The following is a 21,426-nucleotide window of genomic DNA, read 5'->3' as shown; positions in this document are numbered from 1 at the left end:
TGACGCATTCTGTTGCTGTATGGATGCATTGCTAAGCTACAGCCTAGTGACACAACCTGTTCCTATGGAAATGGAAGGAGAGACGAAAAATGGCACAAGATGGAATGGCTTGTGGGGGGGAGATGGACGACTCCAAAATGATCCGGTACGCTGGATCTTTTGTCGACATACTGTGGTAGCTATACACAAGCTGGATGACTGGTCAGGGCCATCTCTGCCAAGTTTAGACTAGTGTATGTACAAAACTTAAGCTGTTCATTTTTCAAACTATCTAGGAGACATACACAAATTCAGTACATCTTCATTTTAGTTATTTTAGGATCCAGTAAGATATTGCTTATGCCTTAGCAGTGAGTAGCGTAAAAGCTACTCACCACAGGCATTGCTAAGTATATGGGCACCTGTAGTGTACTAGAGCATGTAGACTAATACAGATTACATACATTTAAGATGCTGTTTAAATATATTCATTTTCTTCTGACTACAGTTCATTATGCTTTCCGTCAGGCTTTTGCGCTTGTGCCATGCCTGCATTTGTTCCTGAACAAAAGGTTACATTGGGTGCATAGAGAAAGAATGATTACTTATTTATATGTTTCATTTACTTATTTATTTGGGTAAGGAAGAAAATACAATTACTGTGTTTACTTTCCATTCCAGCGTTACATTACCATATTTTAAGCCATTGCTTTAGACGTGTAATCACATCTGAAACTATTTCTGAGATCTTGAAATGATCATTAGCTTGGCACTAATGTAATCTGCAGTAAGTGAATGCCAGAAACAAAGAGCTCTTCACATAAAGGTTTTTGTTCTCTAGTTTACTGCCCGATATACTATGGTTATTTTTTTTTTTTTGCCTTTCAGTCTTCATACAATACATTGACCTAGATTTTTCTAAGCCTTTTATTTATTTATTTCTATTTTTGGGAACATTGAAAGAGAGATATTTTCACCTTTACACAGTGAAGTGAACAAATATTTTCACCTTCCGGATTTCTCTGTTGTTGCATATTTTAAATGATGAAAGAATGTGCAAGGGGAGGGAAAATGAAAGGGAGTGTCAGGTCCATGTGTTTTAAAGGGGGTGCAGTGGCATCTTCCTGGTCTTTGGCCCAGTCTGCCTTCAAAGACCAATGAAAAACAGTATGCAGGTTATAGCTAAACTCACTAAAGTAAGCAGGAAAATGAGGCTACCATGTTTATTTTCTTTTAAACAATAAAAAAAAAATTGCCTGGCTGTCCTGTCCTGCTGATCCCCTGCCTCTAATACTTTCAGCCATAGCCCACAAACAAGCATGCTGTGCTGTTGTGTGGACTTTCCAAATGCTTGTTTCAGGTGTGTGATTTAGATGCTAATAATGTTTGAAAAATCAGCAGGACAGCCAAGCAACTGACAGTCACCATATTGCTCTAATTTTAGGTGTTAAGTGTTATGAAAACATTGACGTGTATGCAATTAACTGTGTTAAGCAGAACATTGTATGTAAATTGTTACGTACAAGGAGTAGAGCGTAATGCTTTGATGTAATATATTGCATTCTGCTTAACACAGTTTAGTGCATACACCCCAGTGTTAGAAACAATCATAATGAACTTTCATTGAAGAATGGCATAGTCAGTTAACCTTTGAATATTTTTTTGATCTGTAGGTGGGGCTAGGTGAAAGTATTTTTTGGGTCCATGGCCACCAACAAAAGTGTATACAACACTTTCCAAAAATTGTGTATTGTCTTTCTCAAACTCAAACTTTCCAGGTTTAGGGTAAATTCTGAGTTTAAATTAGACTGAGTACTTTCCACATATGGGTTCTACAACACGTTATTCCAAAAAGATGGAGCCTATCAGGAGGTCATCCAGATAGACAATCATAAACAGCTGGAGTGCTGCATAGCCTAAATGGCATTAGTGTAGTTTCAATATGTCCACAACAAGAATGGAAGGTGTTCTGCCACCCTTCCTTTCTTGGATCCTCACTATAGCTGCTGAGAGATCCATCTTATTTTGTATTTTTTTTACTTGATATATTATTACTTGTTTCACTAAATCAAACAGTAACACAAACAGTGCACAGTAACACTTTTTAAGCTTCATGAGTCAGAAGAGCCTCCAACATGATTAAACTAGGGACATTACACAGCTCTGAATGCAAGGGATTAATGAGCATGTATAAAATACATATCCAGTGTTCCATCAAGATGTGCAAGATATGCCACCCTGGGGCAATACTGCAGATCATGAGCCCTCAGCAAAACCAGTGATGGGGACGCCCAATGTCCATACCCATTACCACCTCCCTTTCCCATGTTGATAGCTACAAACTCATTTACCAGTGGTCTTTTAACAAGTGTGGCCAACATGTTCTCCCCACCTAGAACAAGGGAGGCATTTTTGTATCGATCCTTTCAGAGAGTGAAAAGAATGAATTAAATACTTAGACTTTCCCATGAGCAGATGGGCCAGAACAAAACCTCAGAATTTTACCACCTACTGAAAGCAACAGCCGTGCAGGAAAAAAAAAGTAATTTATAGTCCATTCTACTCTGGGAGAAATGTACATCATACACGTGTGCATACATGTGTATTTTGCATTGTATCATTTTTCACAATTGTGGTCCTTTAATTCTGCTCTGAGTAACGGTGTGCTACAAGGCTACAAGAGCTGAGTAAGTTAAATGTCTTTCTTTAAACAGCTTATATTTTTTTAAGAAAAATAGGACAGTTTTGAAAAGCAAACTCATAATAGCAGACCAGCATGAAGGCAGAAATTATAAATCAGAAAGCTCTCTGTAGGGAAGACAGAAAAGTTGGAATATGTGAATTATTATTAGTATTATTTATAAAGTGCCAACATATTCCGTGGCGCTGTACAATGTAAGAAAACAAACAAGGGATACATAAGGATACAGACAATGATATACATCAAATATGAACACTGATACAAAATACAGAACTGCTGATTACAATAGCAAATTTAACATGATGACTAAAATGTATAAATGTCTAACAGAGTGCAAGCAATTAAATTAATAACATTCCATGACACAAAAGGGTAAGAGCCCTGCCCTTGCGAGCTTACAATCTAAAGGAAGGGAGTGGAAACAAGAGGTGGGGGGAAGTATACAGTATATGTACAGGCAGTGCGAAATTAGGTTATTTAGTGGGTACATGGCCTAAGCTAGAGAATATGCTTGTCGGAAAAGGTGGGTTTTGAGGGAGCGTTTAAAGATGTGAATGTTATATTGACTAAGTTTCCATTACAGCTCACTAACAGAACAGAATCAGGAAACACCAAGCAAGCTGTTTGGCCTTTGTCATATTCTCTAATACAGAACTCCAACTGTGAGAAAATAAGTGACATGCATATGAAATTTTCTATATTGAGTTGAAGATGACAGACACCGAAACTACGTCACCAGCTCTATAGAATACTGTATAAAATCACTCAAAGTAACATATTTAATATTATCACAGTAGGAGCCCAATGATTTCTGCTACACAATCATTTATTTTTTAAATGCAGTAAACGAGAGTGTTCAAAGATCATTGCCATCATTAATGGTTCTCAACCTTGTACCATACATTCAGAGATTTTTCTGGGTCCCTTAAACCTTTTAATATTATGTACTGTAGGTGATAATGGCCTCAATTCACAAGCTTATCTCCTGTATTTAATAACGTTTTTATAGTTATCACCATGGTGATAAGGCATGTAGTATTAGCATGTAGTGTAGCTTAACATCAGATGTATGCAAACTATTTGAGGGGATACTAAGAGATACTATACATGACTTCATAGTAGAAAATAATCTTATTTCTCAGCATCAACATGGGTTTACTAAAGACAGGTCCTGTTTGACTAACATGCTCAGCTTTTATGAGGTAGTGAACGCTAATGTGGATATTGGGAATGCTGTAGATGTGATATACTTGGAGATGCAAAGGCCTTCGAAACTGTTCCACACAAAAGTCTGGTACAAAAGTTGAGGATGCAAGGACTGGGGAAGAGTCTGTGTGCATGGATAGGGAACTGGCTAATGGACAGAAAACAAAGAGTTGTGGTCAATGGATCATACTAAAAATGGGAGACTGTTAGCAGTGGGGTCCCACGGGGGGCTGTACTGGGTCCAGTGCTCTTCAATTTATTTATTAATGACCTAGTAGATGCAGTAGTGGGCAATGTTGCTATTTTTGCAGATGATACAAAATTGTGCATAATCATCAACTCTCAGGAAGATAGTGTCATATTGCAACATGATCTGGATAGAATGGCTATATGGGCACATACATGGCAGATGAAATTCAATGTTGAAAAAATGTAAAGTCAAGCATTTTGGTCATACCAATGGTCTAGCACCATACAAAACAAATGGGATACAGTTGGGGACATCAAACTTGGAGAAGGACTTAGGAGTACTTATCGACAACAAGTTAAATAATCGTACTCAATGCCAAGCCGCTGCAGCTAAAGGCAGCTAACAAAATTTTGGGATGCATTAAAAGGGAAATAAAAACTCGAGATGCTAGCATAATATTGCCCCTGTTTAACTCTCTAGTAAGGCCACATCTGGAATATGGAATTCAGTTCTGGGCACCACATTACAAAAAAGATATTGCAATTTTAGAGCAGGTGCAGAGACGAGCAACAAAATTGATACGTGGGATGGAAGGTCTCACTTACCAAGAAAGGTTAGATAAACTGGGTTTATTTAGTCTAGAGAAAAGACGCCTTACAGGGGATCTAATTAACATGTATAAATACATCAGAGGGCAACATAATAGCTTGGTGGATGAGCTTTTTGTCCCTAGGCCTTCTCAAAGGACTAGAGGACATGATCTGCGCATGAAGGAAAAACGTTTTAGCCATTTATTTAGGAAAGGGTTCTTTACAGTAAGAGTGATTAAGATGTGGAATGCATTGCCACAGGAAGTCGTTATGGCAAACTCTATACCTGCATTTAAAGGGGGCTTAGATGCTTTCCTTGCGTTGAAAGACATCCATGGCTACAATTACTAGGTAATGCATAATGATGTTGATCCAGGGATTTTATCTGATTGCCACCTGAAGTTGGGAAGGAATTTTTTTCCCTTTTGGGGCTAATTGGACCATGCATTGTAAGGTGTTTTTTTTTGCCTTCCTCTGGATCAACAGGGATATTTCAGGCAGCAGGCTGGTGTTGTACTTTGTTCTCTGGTTGAACTCGATGGACGTATGTCTTTTTCAACCAAAATAACTATGTAACTATGTAACTATGTAAGTATTCAGGAAACATTTTACTTCAGGCAAATCTAAAGTTACCTCTTCTGTCTTATGATGTGTGGTGGTAAGTTTTCTCTTGCCTTATTATCTCCAGTATGATCTTAGTGAATTGAGTTTTCTCCTCTCAGATAATTTTTCTTTTTCTGTTTAAAATAACTTTTCAGTACTCTACAATTAAAAAATTGCCAAAAAGTAGGTGAAAAGTACTGTCAAAAGTATTCTTCTTGCTTGCTAATGGCTTAAAAGGCTTATTATTGATAAAGTATGAAAATATCCCCTTGAGAATATCACCATTATCACTAATCACCAAATATAACCAATGAGAATGGACCACTTAGTGTACAAATGGGGAGTCCCAGAGGGACATTCAAAGATGCTTCTGCTGGGGATCCAAGTAAAATGAGGTTGATTCAGTAGTGCTGAAGGTCCCGGTGGATCCCACGGGCAGTGCCCAATGGCAGGAGGCGACGAATTGCGGGCGATCAGCGGGACCGGCAACCAAGGAGGATTTTCATTGGTTTAAACTAAAGACCAATGGGGAGCCCCTGTAGGAGGCTCAAAGATGCTTTGCTGTGGCTCCGTGAACACTATAGCCAGAAAGCTGGCAAAAGAAGGAGCAGAGGAGTGGCGTGGGACATGCAGCAAGACGGGACTGACAGTGTTTTTTTTTTAATTAAATAGGTAAGGAGTTAGAACTGAATCTTTTTACCTATTTAAATCCCCGGCATCTGGTGTCTCCTTAGTAAAGGAGGCTCCCAGATGCCTAAAGCAGCCCACGGGACACAAGCTATATATCTTTTCACCTGCTCAGAGCAGGTGAAAAGATTCCACCTGTGTTTGAATAAAGCTGGCCACTAACGGTCCAATTTCTAGCGAAAAATCGTTAGAGCGATCAGAAATTCTGATCGGATTGGTTGTAAATAATCTCTATTGGTGGACACAATCGATTATGAACGAGTGAAAAAAATGTCGCCCGAATGAATTTTCGTCGAACGAAAATTTGGATTTTCTTGTTGGTCGTGATAGATAGGAAGCAATGATTGGTTAGTTGATGGTGTAGTGAACGATTTTTCATCCGATCAGAATTTCTGATCGCTCGAACGATTTTTTGCAAGAAATTGGACCATTAGTGGCCACCTTAAGCATCGTTTCCCGGGGGTGAGATTTACAATTGAATAGGGTGCAATGAGCTCATTGGGTGATTGTATCGGCCAAGCAAGTTCCTTACCACCTGGTGGGGTGTTAAATTTAACTGCACTGGCAAGTTTGGTAATTGCATAGGGCCTGTTGTTTTTACACCCAGATATGTTGCAGGCCTAATTACTTGTGAGATGTTTTTGCTTTTTGTCATGCATTATACGATTTTACAATCTTTTTCTGTCCCATGTCCCTGCTGTTTCAAAATAAGCATATATATTTCATCAAACAATAACATTTTTCTTATTCAGCATTGTACATGTGTATTGTTTTCAATTGAATTTTCAATTATTTTCAAACCATCTCATTCTGGGTTTTTTTTAAGAAGAAAGTTTTATTTTGGTGTAAACCTAACAATATTGCAGTACATGCATAAAAAACTTCTAAGCAACACAATGCATCTAGCAAACAAGAAGGGGAAGTTGTAAAAGAAAAGAAGGGGGGAAAGGGGAAGATTAGGGAAAGGTCAGGGAAGGAAGATAAGGGATGGTTTGGACCCAGCACCAGGACACTGCCCTACCAGCGCGCAGCATTATTGTTCATCTTTAACCATTTCCCCACCACCAGTTATTTCCCCTTGAAAACCAGAGTAATGTCAACATTTCACTCTCTTCCCATTCATTGTGGGCAGTTGTGGTAGCCACTGGGGGAGCACCTCAATGTGAACAGCATGATATGTGTATCTATGCCCCTGGTGCTGAAGTGAAGTCCACAGGGGGCGTAGATACACAATGCAGCGGTTGGAAACTGATTAAAACAGAAAATTTTGTTTAATATGGATATTTTCTATAGACATTGCATATTCTGCCATACTTGTGGTTCAGAAACATTATTGTGTACAGAGCAAGACCCATACTTGTGGGTGATAATGAGTTATTTGTCATGGCTTTATGCTTACCTTTGCAGGCTTGGCCACTTTCAGTCCAGTAAGTAGGGAAGGCAAAACAGGTTCGCCGGCGAATGGTTGCTACTGACACGCTAACAAGTATTGACCGTTTGCCAGTTATAGCTGGCCTCATGCCCGCCCTGGCCACAGGAACTAATATCCTGCAATACCTACAGCACCCAGTATGTCAATTGGTCCTACTAAAATTAGATTCTGAGAAATTATTTGCCTGGTGTATGACAGTTTTATTTTATTAGTAAAAACATTTGTAAAAATCTAAAACTTTAATATACAATACCTGTTATTTCAGGCCGCTCATACAGTGGATGTAATTCAAGTGTTAGGATGCCGCATGCCACCTTTTCCCATGGCCTATGTTACAATGCCTGCAACTAACTAACGTGCCATTACAGTTGAAAAATGTAAAACTTTAAGATTATGCATACAGTGGATGAAACTTTAGGCATCTCACACAGTGGCTACGCATGAGAATTTCTAGGCAGGTAAACACAGTGGCCATTCTAAAGACCTTAATTTGAAAATTCTAGAAACTATCTGGCATTTAAGCTTGAAAAAAAAACTCTGCATAAAATACATATATTTGGAGGAGAATTTTGCACTCAACCCCCCTCTGCCATGCCACTGTCTGGGTTTTTGTAAACATTTTTAAAATAAATCGTGACTGCAGTGATGAGATAAAATACGTTTTTGATGTTCAGCTGCCATTAAAGTCTATGGAGCTCACCGCAAATTTCCCCTTTCCCAAATGTTCTCAGTAAAATTAGAGAAACGCAAAATCGCGATCTTCTGCCACGACTACTAGTAAGTCTCTGAAGTATGTTTGTTGTCTTCCTGAAACAAATAAACCTCCATCTCACAAATACAGAGCATGCGTGGATTTCTGCATCTTTATTTTAGATGTTACATGAATGACACCATAGGTTAGCCGTTTTTTCACAATTTGGACATATTTCTAAAGTGGTTCATAAAGCACTCAAATGATTTTAATTTATCATTTTACACTGAGGGAAGTATTACTAATCCCTGAGAATTTACCGAGCTGTGCATATCTAGTATAGCTATCGAAATGATTAATTTAAAAAAAACAACCAGTAGTCTCATGCTCAGTAGTCTTATGCTACAAAACCAAAGCTGAAATGCTGAAGCACCTATGTCTTTGTCTGAAGCTTAAGACACCAGAAAATTGAACCTATTGTCATCAAGTGCTCATAGCGGCATGAGATTCTTTAACATGGGTGAACTGTACAGTTTGGAGTAATCTTTCCTCTCATTATCTCACCTGTAGTCCTCAGTGGGTAGGCTACATCTATACATAACAAGAAGGACATGAACAGCAGGATTAATTTCCTATCTGATGTTGCTTAGCAACTCATCAGGGCTAATATATCACAAAGGTATCTGAGGAGACCCTAGGTGGTACATATTACTTTGCGATTGTACTAAATTAGTTCTGCTATTGATTTTCAGTGCTTCCTTATATGCTTATCGACTGAGGCTTTTGCCATTAGCTTACCAGGAAATAAACAGTTACAATATATATAACAGAAAAAGAGCCTGTAACTTGGATCATTAGCAGCAATCATTACGCCTTTCATGGACCATCACAGTTTACTTACTGTACGCAACAGTGCATAGGCTAGCAGTGAGTTCAGAGATAGTCATCACTAGAAGATTTCTACATTTGCATCAGTAAAAAATACTTGCATGATTAAAAAAAATAGTTTGCTGTAATTACTTCTCAGCTGGCCACATGGGTTCATATTTAGTGCAGCATAGCTATACAAAACGTCTCTATATTCTGTATATAACCTATCACCTGTAATCTACACAGTTAAATGTATTCCACAACAGCCCCCTAAGTATTATAGGTACATGAACTGTTCCTGTGGCTGAACTGCAGGGTGTTTTTTTTCCCCAGCAATATTTATAAAACTTTGACTGAGCCTGAAAGAAAGGATCATCCGTTTCTGTGGCTAATGTTAAATCATCGAAGGGTGATGTTGACAAGAAAAGTTGTAGTTTTAGAAGTAAGATATGCTTGTATCGCTGCTGAAGTGGTGATTAATTCACAAGTCACAAGAGAACAGCATGTAAGACCTTTAATACCATTGCTTCTTGTTTCTTTGGTGCACAGACAATTCCTACTATTTCAGATAGGCCTGTCTTTAATCACATAGGACCTTAGAGTGTCATGAAGGCCATATTCAGAATGCTGTAGAAGCTCTGGTATTTTAGACGTTATCATAGTTTTTAGAAACAAAGGCTATCTGTGGCCATGTTGATTATCTAGGTAAGATGCCCACTGTTGGCTGCCTCCCCATCATGCGGCTGAGACATTGACCTAACATACTGGAATAATTTGTCTTATTTATTGTAAGGTTTTAAGGAGTGTTTGATTTGTCACTTTACCAAACCTTAAATCATGACAAATAAAGTGGCATAGTTGTAAAAGGAATGCTGTAACAATCCTAGCTTCAGATAACACTACTACCCAATGAATCTGAAGGTCATGGCCTAGATTTTCTTTTCAGGCATAAACAACCAGTTGCTAAACTATATGCTGAAATGTATCACTGTTATTGCCTAGCCCCTGTAAACAACACATTAAATGCACTTTATATGCGTACATGTAAAAAGGGCCCAATGTAAAAAAGGCACCAGAGATAGCCTCTAGTAAAATATGGGTACAATTACCAATAATGTAGTTAATTCTGTTAGTAAAATATCGGTAAAATTTACCAATATTTTACTAGGATCTAACCTCTTACTATAACCATAACCTTTTACTTTGACTTTACCCTTACACTAGCCTTCCTGTTCAATGCCTAAAACTAACCGATCCCCCTGGTGCTGCCTAACCCTAAATCCCCCCGAGGGTGCCTAACTTTAAACCACCACCCCATTCCTAAAATTAAAGACTCCTCTGGTGGCGCCTAACCCTAAAGACCCCCACAGCCTACCCCTATCTGCCAATATTTTTGGTGCAGCTGCGATTGCTGATTGCGGCTATTAACATTGCTGACTATGACACCACCCTTTCTACCAGGTCGTCACTGCCAACCTTTTTTCCTGTTTTGCTTTATAGATGTAATCAAACAAGCAGAGTGAATTTCATTAGATTATGCCCAGAAAGAGTGTAAGGGTAGTGTGCAATGTTTTCTAAGGCATAAAAGCATGTTGACATGACATGACATGACATGACATGTTCACATGTGCGATCTTTATTGGGAAACTACGCTTAGTGCCAGTGTGTGAGGTCAATGGAGGAGGTGAGTGTGAAATTTGGAAACAGTACTGCACACCATGATAATGTTGCTTGGGGGCCCTGTGGGGCTGGTGTTACAACCCTGGAACTGATCACAGCACATTAAAAGTTTTGCAAATCTATTAGGTGATTAAACTGATCACATGATAATTTTAACCCTTTCCTGATGCCAAACCATAAACTTGTGATTTTGACAACTTAAAGATAAACTCCAGGGGCGTGGCCTGGCTATGGTGCTGTAAGGACGCGCGGCTCCTGAGCTCCTCTGAATCCGCATAATCCTGGCGATATTCTGCCTCATTCACCCGCTGATTTCCTCCCCAAAGTCGCTGCTGAACTCCCGGACCGAACAGGCTCAACCACAATGCCAAATCCGGCGGATAAAAAGGTCCCGGCGGTGTCAGAGCGCTTAGCTCAATACGCACATGGAGTCAAAGATGGCGGCGCCTCCTCCTCCAGCGCGATATCTATCCTGCCGGACTCCATGGACAATACGCTGCCTCTCGATGAAGTGCCCGCTTCTCCTGACCAGGCTGATCCCAAGGGCCCTCGCAGTGAGTACAAATCCCCCGCTGATCATAAGAGCTCCTCCGGCTCCACTCACACTGCAGACACAGCCACTTTGAGCTCCGGGGTAGAGGAAGAGCCTTCCAGGCTGCAACTGCTAGAGGCCATATCAGAGCTTAAAGCCTTCATTACAGGCAAATTCGATTCAGTGCAGACCGAATTGTCATTTGTTAAAGCTGACCTGCAAAAGATGAGGGAGCGGGCGGGAGAGGCGGAGAAGAGGATAAGCGATTTAGAAGGTGAAGTTAGGCCTTTGCATACTGAGATTTCATACCATGGCAAGCTTGCTAATGCGCATACTGCTAAACTAACAGATCTTGAAAATAGATCCAGAAGAAGTAATTTGAGATTCGTTGGGTTTCCGGAGAAAGCAGAGGGACCATGCCCTGAGGATTTTCTAGAACAATGGATCCTATCTGTGCTGTTAGACTTTAAACCTTCACGTATGTTTTCTATTGAGCGCGCTCATAGGATTCCTGGAGGCCCACTTAAACCAGGACTCCCTCCGCGCCCATTGATCGCTAAGCTTCTTAATTACAGGGACAAAAATGAGATCCTGAAGGCTACCCGACAACTTAAAGAGCCCCTGCAGTATAATGACTCTCAAATACATATCTACCAAGATTTCTCCGTTGAAATTCAAAAACAAAGGCTTGCCTTTTTTGATGTGAAAAAAATCCTGCGTGAGAAGGAAGTGAAATACAGCATGATGTTTCCAGCGAAGCTGCGTGTGATTTACGATGATCAGATCCTTTTCTTCTCCACTCCCAAAGAGGCTATGAACTGGCTGGAAGGTTTGGGCTCCGACCGTTCCAGACAACGCAAATCTCCTAGACGCTGAGCTCTATTTCACTAATTCCCTTCTGTAGGGAGGCATAAAGAACTCAGTTCAATGAATACAATACCATTTGTGCCTCAATACTGGTATTATCAAGGAGTGTAGCACTTCTGCACTAGCTGACTCTCCACCTGTTTAAATTGTTCACTGGCTATCATTTTTCACAGTTTTAAGATGGTCATGTCTTATATGGATAAATAGTCCCTACAGGTTGGACTGGAATATGCTGTTATATACTGGCGATTGCTCTCCTGTTCTTTTGCACCTCTCTTCCACTCCTTGCCCCTCTCTTCATATCTATGTTCTCGGAGCTTTATGTTATATGTCTTCTTGCTTAAATGACTCGTTATTCTAAATACAGTCATCCTGTAACTTATAGTATGCTATTGGTTTAACCTGTGATACTGGGGTGAATGCATCCTAATATAATACTCACTAGACTTAATTTGGGGATCAGAGTTTGTGGGTGTGGGTTAATTTTCTCTTTTAAGGGGTTCGGGAGGGTTCCCTCTAGCCTCATGCTCCTATAATGCCGCATCTGGTTTGGTATAAGGCGGGTTGTGGTTTGGGACAACTTGCAGGGTGGGTTAGGGTGGGGTTGGGATGGGTGTTTTCCGTTGACAGTAGTGCAGTCAAAAACCTATACTTGCATTGTGATACAAGCTATGAGACGGATCTATATTTCAGAGTATTTGACAATGGCTGACCTTAATATCATATCATGGAATGTAAGAGGAATGAATCACCCTATCAAAAGACGTCTGTTTTTTGATTATGTAAAAAAGCTTAACCCACACATTATATGCTTTCAGGAAACGCATTTAACTGGTTCCAAATTAATGGCATTGAAAAAACCATGGATTGCAAATGTGTACGCATCCCAATACTCCACATATTCCAGGGGTACAGTTATTCTAATTACCAATAAAGCCCCAATAAAAATTCTATCGGCCTACTCAGACCATCTTGGTCGTTTTGTAGTTATTCAATTTCTATTTGAGGGACAAACTATGACGTTGGCGTCGGTCTATGTACCTCCCCCCTTTCAAGTTAGTGTATTGGATAAATTAATGGCCCATGTTCACGACCTTTCATCTGGACCTTTGCTGATCTGTGGAGATTTCAATGCTGTTCTAAATCATTTACTAGATAAATCTGGTCCCGGGGAGCATAGGGGCCAATCTGCATTTGGGGAATGGGTCCAAAAATTCAATTTATATGATATCTGGAGATGGCGGAATCCAAATAAATCTACATTTTCATGTTTTTCAGACACATGCAATACGATGTCTAGAATTGACATGATTATTGGGTCACAAGACTCTCTCACTAAAGTTAAGAAGCTAGAATATAAATCACACGGCATCTCTGACCACTCTCCCCTGGTTTGCTTATTGGCCTCTACATCTCAGGGTGGACTGGGAGGCTGGAGAATGGGTCAATTATGGTTACAAGATGAGGTTGTGGTTAATCACTGTAAGTCCATGATGGAAGAATATTGGCAATTGAACAACGGCACTGCTTCTAGAGATATTTTGTGGGATGCTTCTAAGGCAGCTTTGAGGATGCATTTTGGTCACATCAAGGGGGTCATATTGGGAAATGATGAAGCTTATATAAATAGGACTGAAAATGCTATGATTCTTACTAAATTAGACTACGAAAGATCGCCCACCTCTGACAATTATCAGGTATGGGCAAAAGCAAGACGTGATCACGAATTAGTATTACTAAATAGAGCAAAGCGACGGGAATTTATTACACATCAGAGAATGTTTGAATGTGGTAACAAATCAAGCAAAATTCTTGCTTCTATGCTACGTGCTCAACATTCCCCAGTTGCTATACCCAGAATTATCACGGACTCAGGCCAGGAGTGTTGCACTTCTGAAGATATTCTGGAAACCTTCAGAATCTTTTATAGCAACCTATACAAACAGACCCCTTTATGTGACCAGTCCTCCTTGAACCGATTTTTACTAAATTGTCAACTCCCGCATTTGGATGATCTGGATAGGCAGATGCTTGACGCCCCACTGTCTTTAGGTGAAATAGCGGACGCTATAAAGGATCTAAAGTCAAATAAAGCCCCGGGTCCTGATGGTATTCCATCAGAGTGGTACATTAAAAGTAAATCACTTACTGCCCCTGTCATGCTTAAAACTTTTAATAATGCTCTGGAGATGGGAAAGTTACCAGATTCAATGCGTGAAGCTCATATAACCCTCCTATTAAAACCGGGGAAAAACCCAGATTTATGCGATTCATATCGCCCTATTTCGTTACTTAATACGGATGTTCAGGTGCTGGCTAAGGTTTTGATCGGTAATTGAAAAACTGATATCGCCAGATCAAACAGGGTTTATCCCTTCTAGGTCCACTAAACTAAATTTAAGAAGATTGTTCTCTAACCTACAACACCCTCATAGCAATGCGGGCTCCAGGATCTTACTTGCTTTAGACACGAATAAAGCATTTGACACTGTCTCCTGGCAGTATCTATTGGAGGTCCTTTCGGCCTTTAGATTCGGAGATATCTTCAGGAAATGGGTGGAAATCTTATATACTAGCCCACGTGCGAGATTACGAGTTAATGGTTACCTGTCAGCTCCTTTTGATATCGGTAGAGGCACTAGGCAGGGGTGCCCTTTGTCACCTTTGTTATTTGCCTTAGCTATGGAACCGCTGGCAGCATACATTAGAAAGGACCAGGAGATAGGAGGGTGGGTAATTAAGCGTGTGCATGAAAAAATTTCTTTATACGCGGACGACGTCCTACTATATTTAGATAACCCTGGGCATTCTTTGCGGAGGGTGTTGTGGGTTTATGATTTATTTGGGGACTTATCTGGGCTTAAGGTGAACTGGTCCAAGTCCGTTCTTTTGCCGGTTGACCCTCTTCCCCCTGAAGCTTTACCGGATAGCCTTCCCTTACAAGTCTGCTCATCCTTTAAATACCTGGGCATAGTAATTACTACGCGTAACGAAGACTTTATTCAAAATAATTTAACTCCCGTCTTGACATCTATTGGTGAAAAGCTTAAAAAATGGTCTTCTTTACCCCTAGACCTTTTGGGTCGTACAAATATAATTAAGATGATTATAGCACCTAAAGTGCTATATGTACTACTTATGTCCCCAGTGTGGATTCCTAATTCTTATTTTGCTAAGCTAAACACACTAGTCCAAAGCTTTTTATGGGCTAACTGACCCCCTAGACTATCCATGGACACTCTTAGGTTACCGGTATCTAAAGGAGGTTTAGCCCTCCCCCATTTCCAATTATATTATTACGCAGCTCAACTTACATATGTATACCGATGGCTTCATAATATAAGGAATGATGCTTCCATGGATGCTGAGGCAGACATGGCACACTCATATGAAACCCTTTGCAACATTATATATAGAGGAGAAACGTTTGCCGATAGCGGAGTTGACATTTTGAAATATTCTCTCAAGATATATTATAAATGTCAAAAATTAGTTGGGGAAAGCAAATTAAACTGTTCTCCTAGCGCCCCCCTCTGGAGTAATCCAAAACTCCCTGAATTCTCTTTACTAGGAGATGTAAGCTTTTGGGTAATTAAAGGGGTAAAATATGCAAATCACCTTTTTCAGGACAATAAATTTAAATCTTGGTCCCAAATGGCCCTTGAATTTTCTCTACCAGCCCATGCCCGATTTAGATACTATCAACTTCGTCACGCAACTAAAGCTCAATTTGGTAATTTGACCATTACACTATCTCCAGGTAATATTGAAAAGTGGCTTCTAAACAGAGATCCCTCCAGGCTTATTTCAAAATTTTATTCAAACTTAATGGAGAACAGATACAATGTGAAAATATCCAAGGCCAGGTCGAACTGGGAGACCTGGGGGGAAGAAATTCGGTTACCTGACTGGCAAGACTTTGAAGAGACTTTCATGAAAACGGTTATTAGCTCTAGAGATAAACTTATACAGTTACGTTGGTTCCACCAGATATATTATACTCCAGTTAAAATTTCTAAATTTGCTAGCGACTTTACTGATATGTGCTGGAGGTGCGGCTACAGTCCTGGTACATTTAAACATATGACGTGGGACTGTGATAAAATAAGATCATTTTGGGACAAAATTCTACAATTTATGGGAAAAGAACTGGACCTGCATGTGGTCTCTTCATATAGATACTGCCTTTTGGGAATGGTAGATGAACTATCCCTGGGCAAAAATAAAAAACTGTTAGTGAGACTATTATTTTTTTATGCCAGGAAATCCATAGCTTTAGAATGGAAAAAACCCCTAGAGCCCTCGTTGTCTCTCTGGAAACAATTAATAAACTCTGCATTACCATTATATAGATTGACATGGTTAGCAAGGGGCTCTACGTCAAAATTTTCCAAGGTTTGGGATGTATGGGTTAATAACGAAAGATCCGCCATTGTCAATCTGGATGTAAACCTGAATATTGTAGATTCACTATAATCGTGGTTAACACACCTTCTGAGTTTGTCTTCAACCTCTTACTCATGTAGTCGCTATTGCAATGCCATTTGTTCTTTGGTCTATCGTTGTTAGCTTTATCACGGTATGGCTCTAAATATTGTTTTTATGTATATTATAAAGGCTCTCATGCTGTAGTACTGCAATGCTCCTTTTTACTGCAATGATGTTTCTACTGTCAACTGACTGTTGTTGTTAGTGTTGTTTGATTAAAATTAATAAAAAGACTTTCAAAAAAAAAAAAAAAAAGATAAACTCCGACCAAGAATTGAACTTTATCCCAATCAGTAGCTGCAACCCTCTTTTACATGAGAAATCTATTCCGTTTCACAAACAGACCATCAGGGGGCGCTGTATGACTGATATTCGGGTGAAACCTCTCCCACAAGAAAGAAATTCTGAGGACCTTGGTACTCCTGGCAGTTTCCTGTCTGTGAAACTTGTTGCATTGTGGGAAATAGCTGTTTACAGCTGTCTCCAATTGCCAAAAAGCATGCAGCAGCTACATCACCTGCCAACAGTAAAAATGTCACCATGTAATAAATGTCAGAATGTAAATCAGGGAGAGGAAATATTTTACAATGGGCAAACACTGACTAAATCATTTATACATAATTATTGTAAAAATGAGGCACTTTTTTTTATTACATTGTTTTCACTGGAGTTCCTCTTTAAGTTATGCTGGGAATACACTGTGCGTTTTTCCAGCAGATAGATGGTTCAATAGATAATTTCCGACATGTCCAATCTCACGTTCGATCGTTTTACCACTCAATTTCTCATAGATGTGAATGGGAAAAGATAAGAAAAACGAGCGGAAGATAAGGGAATCGAGTGGAGAATTGAGCGGCACAATCGAGCGGAGAATATAGCGGAAAAAGCACATAGTGTATTCCTAACATAAAGCTCTCCTTACCCTCTCTCCTAACATTATCTCTCCTAATGTTGGTACCTGACCCTCGCTAATAACGGCATCCCAAACTTCAGTGCATTGTAGAAACTAGTTTCTGCAACACAGGCACCTACCACTACCCTTTTGTGCACCCAAATGATATACTGTATACCAATTAGTTTGTGCGCAATGTACCCAGGCTTATGCAGAGGGAGTTCATTGCAATACCAACTGGGTTTATATGGGAGCTAATGATTCCTCTATTCTTTGTACAATAAACTCCTTCAACAGAGGGTTTTACGGTTTTAATGGAACATGAAAAAACATATAACATAATCTAGTATTATTCCCTGCTGCTTTTATGAATGGAGTAATATTTTAGTGCTGATTTCCTGCTGAATTTTATAGTGCAGATTAATACATGTACTGAGAGCTTCTGCCTCGCTGCCCTCTTGGTGATTTAAAATCTGATCTTTGCATGAAGGAGAGCTTCCTGAATTATGGCACATTCATATATAGTTTAAATGAGATAGTAAATGCCAAAAGCATTTTTCTAATTTTGAACTATAAAATCCATCATTAAGTCTTTTAGCAGACAGCAATTGAATTTATTGATGCCTTTCAGGAATGACACAGGTACTTGACTGTTTAAATATTGCTATATATGAAGCTACAATAAATGGTGCTTAGGTAAGGTGGGACTATAGACATTGGTTAATATCAATACAAATACAATATTTAATACAATCTAGAATCAGTAGCTCCTGTTTCTACAAGTTTCAATAAGCACTTCCCTTACAAATGTACTCCCTCCATGTAGTAAGTAGTGTGTGTGATTAGAGATAGGACATATTAGAATGTCTGACGACTTTCATTGGCTGATGTCCCTCTTTGTTGTTGTGATATTATTGAAAATGAATGTGCGGAGTGCAAATGTTGCAAAAATTGTCTTAAAAAGTATGTATGTCCTCTTCAGTAAGGCTGCATCAGAGCATCGCTTCAGACCCCAAACATAAATAAATAAATAAAGAATCAGAATCAATTTATTTTCGCCAAGTAAGTTTGCACCTACAAGGAATTTGTCTTGGCAGTTGCTTAACAAACACAAACAAAAACAATAAAAGGACAGACAGTGTGTATATTACAAGTCAAGGACATTATGCAAGTATAGTTGCAGTAAGCAATGTGAGAATTGTTCATTTTCAGTTCTGTGCAGATTACTTTCAAGTCCTAGCAGCTCTAGCGTGGTTCAGCATTAAGTATGGCTACCGCTTGAGGAAAAAAGCTGTTCCTGTGTCTGGAGGTTTTGGTAGCGATTGACCGGAATCTTACTTCTGAAGGCATGCGCTGGAAGATGGAGTGAGCTGGGTGAGAGGGGTCAAAGGCAATTTTGGTCGCTCTCTTTCTGCACCTGCTAGCGTAAAGATCCTGCAGGGAAGGTAAGCTACAGCCAATTATCCTTTCCGCTGATCGGATGATGCGCTGCAGCCTCCCCTTTTCTAATGCTAAGCAGGAGCCGAACCATACAGACATAGATGATGTTATGGTGGATTCGATGATTGCAGTGTAGAACTGCACCATTAGATTTTGAGGTAGGCCAATCTTTTTCAGCTGCCGTAAATGGTACATCCTCGGTTGCGCTTTCTTGACAATAGTGGCAGTGTTGTTGTCCCATTTTAGGTCGTTTGAGATCGTGGACCCAAGAAACTTGAATGACTCTACCTGGGTTATTGTGGATCCATTTATGATTAAGGGGAGGTGCTTGGGGGGAGATCTCCTAAAGTCTATTATCATCTCCATAGTTTTAGAGCGTTTAGTTCCAAGTTGTTGCTGCTGCACCAGGAGGAAAGCTGTCCCACCACATGCCTGTATGCAGACTCGTCCCCGTTTTGTATGAGACCAACTACTGTTGTGTCGTCTGCAAACTTCAGAACCTTAACAGATGGATCTGTGGAGATGCAGTCATTGGTGTAAAGTGAGTAGAGCAGTGGGGAAAGCACACAGCCCTGGGGTGCACCAGTACTGACTGTCAGAGAGCTTGATGTGAGTTTACCAAGTCTAACACGCTGTCTTCTGTCGGTTAAGAAATCGGCTATCCATTTGCAGATGGATTCAGGTATGTGTAGCTGGGAGAGCTTGCTGTGCAGCAGTGATAGAATTATTGTATTAAATACAGAAATAAAGAGATAAAAGAGATAAAGTAATTTTTTAATTAGTTATAATTTTTTAATTTGTTATTGTGATTACCAAATTATTGGTGATGGGCTGGCAAGTCTAAGGAGATCCTTGTAGATTGACCATCGACCTGCGAATATACATGGAAAACCAGGCATAAAGCCCATTTAGTCAGGGTGTATAAGCTGTATGATATCGTTACTAAGCCTATTGGCAAGCAATTTGGCTAAGGTTTTTATGTCAACTGTTAATAGAGAAATGGGGCGATAGGATTTGCAAAAGAAGCCTAATGAGATCCTAGCATAGACTTCTCCTCCTCCTTTGACACCGCCACCCCCAATAAATACAAATAAATAATTAAACCAAACAGCTGAAGTCTATATTTTTTCCTGCCTCTTCTTTGAGACCTACCTAATTTTTACGAGGACTTTTCCAAGGAAATTCTACTTGTGCTGTAGTGGTGATTGTAATGTACTCGTTTCCCTCATACATATATTTGCGTAAAATTTAGCAGTTACAATTTTACATTATTTCAATTTTGAAATTGAATTCATTTCGCGTAATCTATTCGTAAATTTTACATAATATGCAAAATCACTTGTAAATGATTTTGCGCATAAATTGCAAACAAAAAAAGTTTGCTCAAAATGGATTTGCTATGTTAGAGGCTCTGTATTTTTAACAAGCTGACATATCATTGCATTCCAGTGGATCTGGGGGTGTATTTAGCCCACAGAGACAACAATGAGTGATTTGCATATTTCAGCAGTGACGCACTGGGAGAAATCTCTGAGCTCACTCCAACCTGAATTATTGCAAATACTTTCTGTTTTAAGAAAGCAAACTTTTGTTTCCTATATTAGAGGGAATAGTAGGAACAAGTCAATGATGATTACTTGCAAAATGATGGATTGTAATAACAGTTACGCATGAATTTACTGAAAGTTGCGCATTATGATTTTGCATCATAATTGCAAATTCTGATGCAAAATTCTGATCATGTGAAATTCAATCTCAACACTACTGTGGTGTGAGGCCTGAATGCTTTTGTTAGAAAGCTATCCCAAGGGTCTTCTACCTCTACTCTGAGGCATGCCTAATTATTTACTAAGACCCCTTCTATTCTTTCCACTTGAGTACCTTCAGAATCTGCATGCGAGTGTACCTAAGAGAACTGCTTGTGTACTAAGGACAAGGGTGGTCACTCCAAATATTTACTTCACATGTTTCTCTGTGCAGCTTCTAGGACGTCTCTTGGGTCAATCCAACCTTTCACGGCATTATTTTTGAAAGCATTCATTGTACTTGCTTCACAGGGGCCTAAGGTACACAGTACTGATGTGTTGTAATACAGTAAACTGTCATTTTAAACAAATACCATTGTATAACTCCATTTCTCTGAGAACTCAATTTATAAAACATGAACCAGAATTAAGGCATTAAAAGTATGTAGTAAAGTCTCACATTTTTCATACAAAATGCCGCTATTATCATGGCATATTTTTATGAGTGAACAATAAGCTTAGCACACAAAATATTTAAGCATACAGAGAATGTTAGTATTGCTTACTGTGTACATAAATGAGAAAATGATATATATTCATATAATAAGAAAATGTCTGTTTGTTTTTTTTGTTTCCTTGCAGGATAATCATCACTACAGCAATATGGGATTTTGCAGCCCAAGTAAGAATCGTTTTCCTTGTTGCTATTTCATAGCATATGGTGCAGACAGGTAGAGAGCAGATGTTGTGGGTGTGGATATGTGCATCTAAGTGATTTGGTATGCCTCACTACAACAGAGCTCCACTACAACAGAGCTCCACTACAACAGGGC

The 21,426-nt window shown here is 39.4% G+C and overlaps 1 protein-coding gene across 2 annotated transcripts in view; it reads left to right on the top strand.

The window, feature by feature from the left end:
- AFF3 (ALF transcription elongation factor 3) overlaps positions 1-21,426 on the top strand; it is a 352,879-nt gene that overhangs the window by 203,399 nt on the left and 128,054 nt on the right. For both annotated transcript variants that reach the window (XM_068268208.1, XM_068268209.1), the window contains exon 4: positions 21,236-21,275. In XM_068268208.1, the coding sequence (XP_068124309.1) occupies positions 21,236-21,275 (40 nt within the window). The remainder of the gene's footprint in view (positions 1-21,235; positions 21,276-21,426) is intronic.

This window comes from Hyperolius riggenbachi, chromosome 2, assembly GCF_040937935.1.
Source record: "Hyperolius riggenbachi isolate aHypRig1 chromosome 2, aHypRig1.pri, whole genome shotgun sequence".
NCBI classification, from domain to species: Eukaryota; Metazoa; Chordata; class Amphibia; order Anura; family Hyperoliidae; genus Hyperolius; species Hyperolius riggenbachi.
The sequence above is the reverse complement of the archived record's forward strand: the minus strand, read 5'-3'. Positions and strand labels throughout refer to the sequence as shown.